General features: G+C 44.3%; 1 protein-coding gene across 2 annotated transcripts in view; it reads right to left on the bottom strand.

Moving 5' to 3' along the window:
- Positions 1–1,715, bottom strand: part of LOC120737516 (E3 ubiquitin/ISG15 ligase TRIM25-like) — an 8,981-nt gene extending 7,266 nt beyond the window's left edge. Inside the window, exons 1-2 of one of the 2 annotated variants that reach the window (XM_040038274.1) lie at positions 1,363–1,715; positions 1–439 (exon numbers count right to left, since the gene is read on the bottom strand). The exon at positions 1–439 is cut by the window's left edge and continues 409 nt beyond it. In XM_040038274.1, the coding sequence (XP_039894208.1) occupies positions 1–235 (235 nt within the window). In that variant the 5' untranslated portion in view covers positions 236–439; positions 1,363–1,715. The remainder of the gene's footprint in view (positions 440–1,362) is intronic. The other variant, XM_040038275.1, reaches the window with a different exon arrangement.
- Between the last annotated feature and the right edge of the window lie 1,726 nt (positions 1,716–3,441).

The raw sequence follows: 3,441 nt of genomic DNA, 5'->3' as shown, positions 1-3,441 counted from the left end.
CGATATTGGCAAGTTTAAAGTTTTTCTGAAAGTTGGTGCTACACTGGTGGCTGTTACGGCATTCTGGACAGCGGAAGTGACTCCGCTCTGCCTGCCGCTTTAGGCGATCGAGGCAAGTCTTGCAGAAGTTGTGCCCGCAAGGAAGCAAGTGAGGGTCCCGGTACAAGTCCAAGCACACCGGACAGGTGAGCTCATCCTGAAGGACACTGGACTGCGGTGACTCAGCCGAGGCCATGTCACTGGATGTGAGGGCAGGGGAAATGAGCCGGAGACAGATAGACGTGGCCCAAAATAGGAAAAAGATGCAATGATGAGGGGGGACAGACGTGGAAACAGAGGGTGAGGTGGTCGGGATAGGAGAGAGTAAAAGGAAAAGAAACAGGAGGAAAAAAAGGACTCCACGCGTTTCCTAAAGTGTGGTTTAATTTTCTGCAGGCTGCTGAAAACAGAAGAAACAAGTTTAAGTTTATTGCTAATGAATGTCTTCAAATTGTATTCTGTCAAATTAATAGCTTAAAAACACAAAAATAAACATACAAGGCCTAGAGAAAAACAGTTTACTTGTTATGCTTTTCATAACAAATAAACCAGGCAAATGCAGCTTTTTGCAGCTGGTTTGCATAATTTCAATGTGCTGCCAGTCATTTACAGTCAGAAAAAAAGAAATCACGAGTATTAATTATTCTTTGAGACTCAAATGTCAAAATGTGCCAACTTTTCCTTTTCTCGTGATGGCAAACTTGAGCAGATCTGGCTTTCACTGATAAAACAACAACAACAACAACAACAACAACAAAAAACACCACCAAAACAAACAAAGATGAGCACTTCCACGGAGAGCAGGTGTTATAAACATTTGCAATGTTCTTAAATATTTATGTTATTGTTTTAAGTACGCTTGAGAGTGTCACGTGATCATTTTCGCTTCCTTCTAATTGTACATGCTGCATAATAAAGCCTGGAATTGAAAGTAAAACTTCCTGCTTGTCGAGACCACAGGGCAAAGTCACTTGTCCCGTCTTCCTCTGTTTATTGAACACGTTTAACAAAATCAGTCTGCTGTTTACATGACACACACACACAAAAAAAAAGCGCAGTTCCCAGTGGTCAGCACTGGTTTCCAGTGTCGCACCCGTCACACACACAGGCCTGGAAAGCTGCCATGAAAGCGTCCAGCCCTTGATTAAAACAGAGGGCCTTTAATGTGTCACGGATTTAAAAACCTGCGATCGCCTCTGTCCGTTAAAGTGTTAAACCGACAATTAGCTAACTTGGCTACACTAATCTCCCGCTCCCCGTCGAGATGCCGGGGTTAAAAAACAAAACAAAAAACGGCACAAACAGACATTAAAGTCCCCTTACCTCGACAGAGTATCCAAGGTAGCTTTGTGAAGAGATGAAACGGTGATTTTTGCGGTTTGACAGCCTGTCAGTCGTGGCCGTGGTGCACCTGCCGTGGCTAACGTATTAACATTACCGCCCGTTAGCGCTGCCGCTTTTCCCCCCTTGTTCCCTCTGTGTCCGCACACAGTCCAGGTTAGTCCGCGGGGAAATATTCCAGACAGCCGGCATTTAGATTCCCATCTGGAGTTTTCTGGATGTGACACAAAAGGACGAGTTGACACAAACCTGTGCGGAAGACAAACGGACAGCTGGCGGACTGAGACCGAGCAGGTTGATGCGGGGAAAATGCTGCCTTCACTGTGCCTGGGAAATCTGTATTTTATACGTACTGCGCGATTTGTTTGTGATTGCGCCGCTCGGGATCGCTGTTACATAGTGTGGGGCTGTTGCAGAATGGTTGTTGAATCCTGTTATGAGTCATTCTATAATTAGAGGACAATTTAGGGTTCATGATCTTCTCTCATGTCTTTAAGAAAGACGATTAGCAAAATCATTTCAAAGATGTGGGACTGTCATGGCTGAGGCCGTGAAGACAGAAGGACTCAGAAGCGAAACTTACACAGACGCAAAAGTGAACGTGAAAACAAGCCTTTATTCTCTAAACATGGAATGCAACAACAATTAAACAATGAAAGCTGCAAGCAGTGTTGAGAGGGCGTGTCAAGCTACTCCCAACCAGGGGGGGATCTAGAGAAATTTTCTTAGAGTGGCATGAGGGTGGCAAAATCCAGGACACTATGCAATATATTCAGTTTTAGCATTTATATTCAATGTTGACTGTAACTACGCTCAAACTGTTAATGCAATCTTATTTTAATAAACAACACTGTCATGTGCAAAACAGGGGTGGCACTTGGGGTGGCAAAGGATCATTTTAGGCACGCCATGCCACCCTTCTAGATCTGCCCCTGCTCCCAACACCTACACCCAGCAAGTCCGATCTGGTGTCACACTGATAGATTTAATTTCTCTTCCCACTGGGTGGGACTCTAACCATTGATTACAAATATCAATCTTTCCAAACGTGTCACGCCTTTTGACGAAAGGTGGCTTGGGTCATCCACCTCTATGCTATACCAAAAAGTGTAAAACATGACATTTTCTGTTCCCACTAGTTGGCGCTGTTGCTGATGTTAAATATAGCAGTTAAATATGTTCAGCAAGGGAGCCTTATCACATGTGTGAAGTTTGGTCCAGCTTGAACAATGTAAAATGGTAAATGGTAAATGGCCTGTATTTGTATGGCGCTTTACTAGTCCCTAAGGACCCCAAAGCGCTTTACACAACCAGTCATCCACCCATTCACACACTGGTGATGGTAAGCTACATTGTAGCCACAGCCACCCTGGGGCGCACTGACAGAGGCGAGGCTGCCGGACACTGGCGCCACCGGGTCCTCTGGCCACCACCAGTAGGCAACAGGTGAAGTGTCTTGCCCAAGGCGAGGCAAACGCCCAACTCTTGAGCCACGATCAACGCAGGAATTATGTATGTAGGAAGGGAGAGCAAATAAGATTTTCATGGTGAATGATTGAAATTTGCTGTGGCGCCATGTCCACACCCTATGACAAAAACTCAGCGGTGTAGTTGACACTGACCAAATATGAAGGTGATCTGATCAAATCCCTAGGAGGAGTTCGCACAAGTTTGGCCTAGAAATGGCAAAATTAGCACTAAAATGTCACTTTCAATTCAAAATGGTGGACTTCCTGTTGGGTTTGCGTCAATCGGTCTACTGACTTTTGTTTGTCTCGCCATGTTACACGTGTTTACCAAATTTAATCCATGTGACTCAAACTATGTGTTTGTAGGACTTCATTTAACAATGCATAGCTGGTGTTCTAGAGCAATTTTGCACCGCCCATATGTGAACCATTAAAATATGTAATTTTTCACCAGACCTGATACGTGTACAAAATTTCACGAGTTCAACATGTTAAAGGCCATTAATTTCACTGAAAAATAATAAACGGAACCAATAGGGCCTTCGCACTTCAGTGCTTGGGCCCTAATTAATTTTGAACTAAGGGTTTACTA

Source organism: Simochromis diagramma, unplaced genomic scaffold (assembly GCF_900408965.1).
Source record: "Simochromis diagramma unplaced genomic scaffold, fSimDia1.1 OVJJ01000413.1, whole genome shotgun sequence".
Classification (NCBI taxonomy): Eukaryota; Metazoa; Chordata; class Actinopteri; order Cichliformes; family Cichlidae; genus Simochromis; species Simochromis diagramma.
Note: the sequence above shows the minus strand (reverse complement) of the source record. Positions and strands in the feature narration are given on the sequence as shown.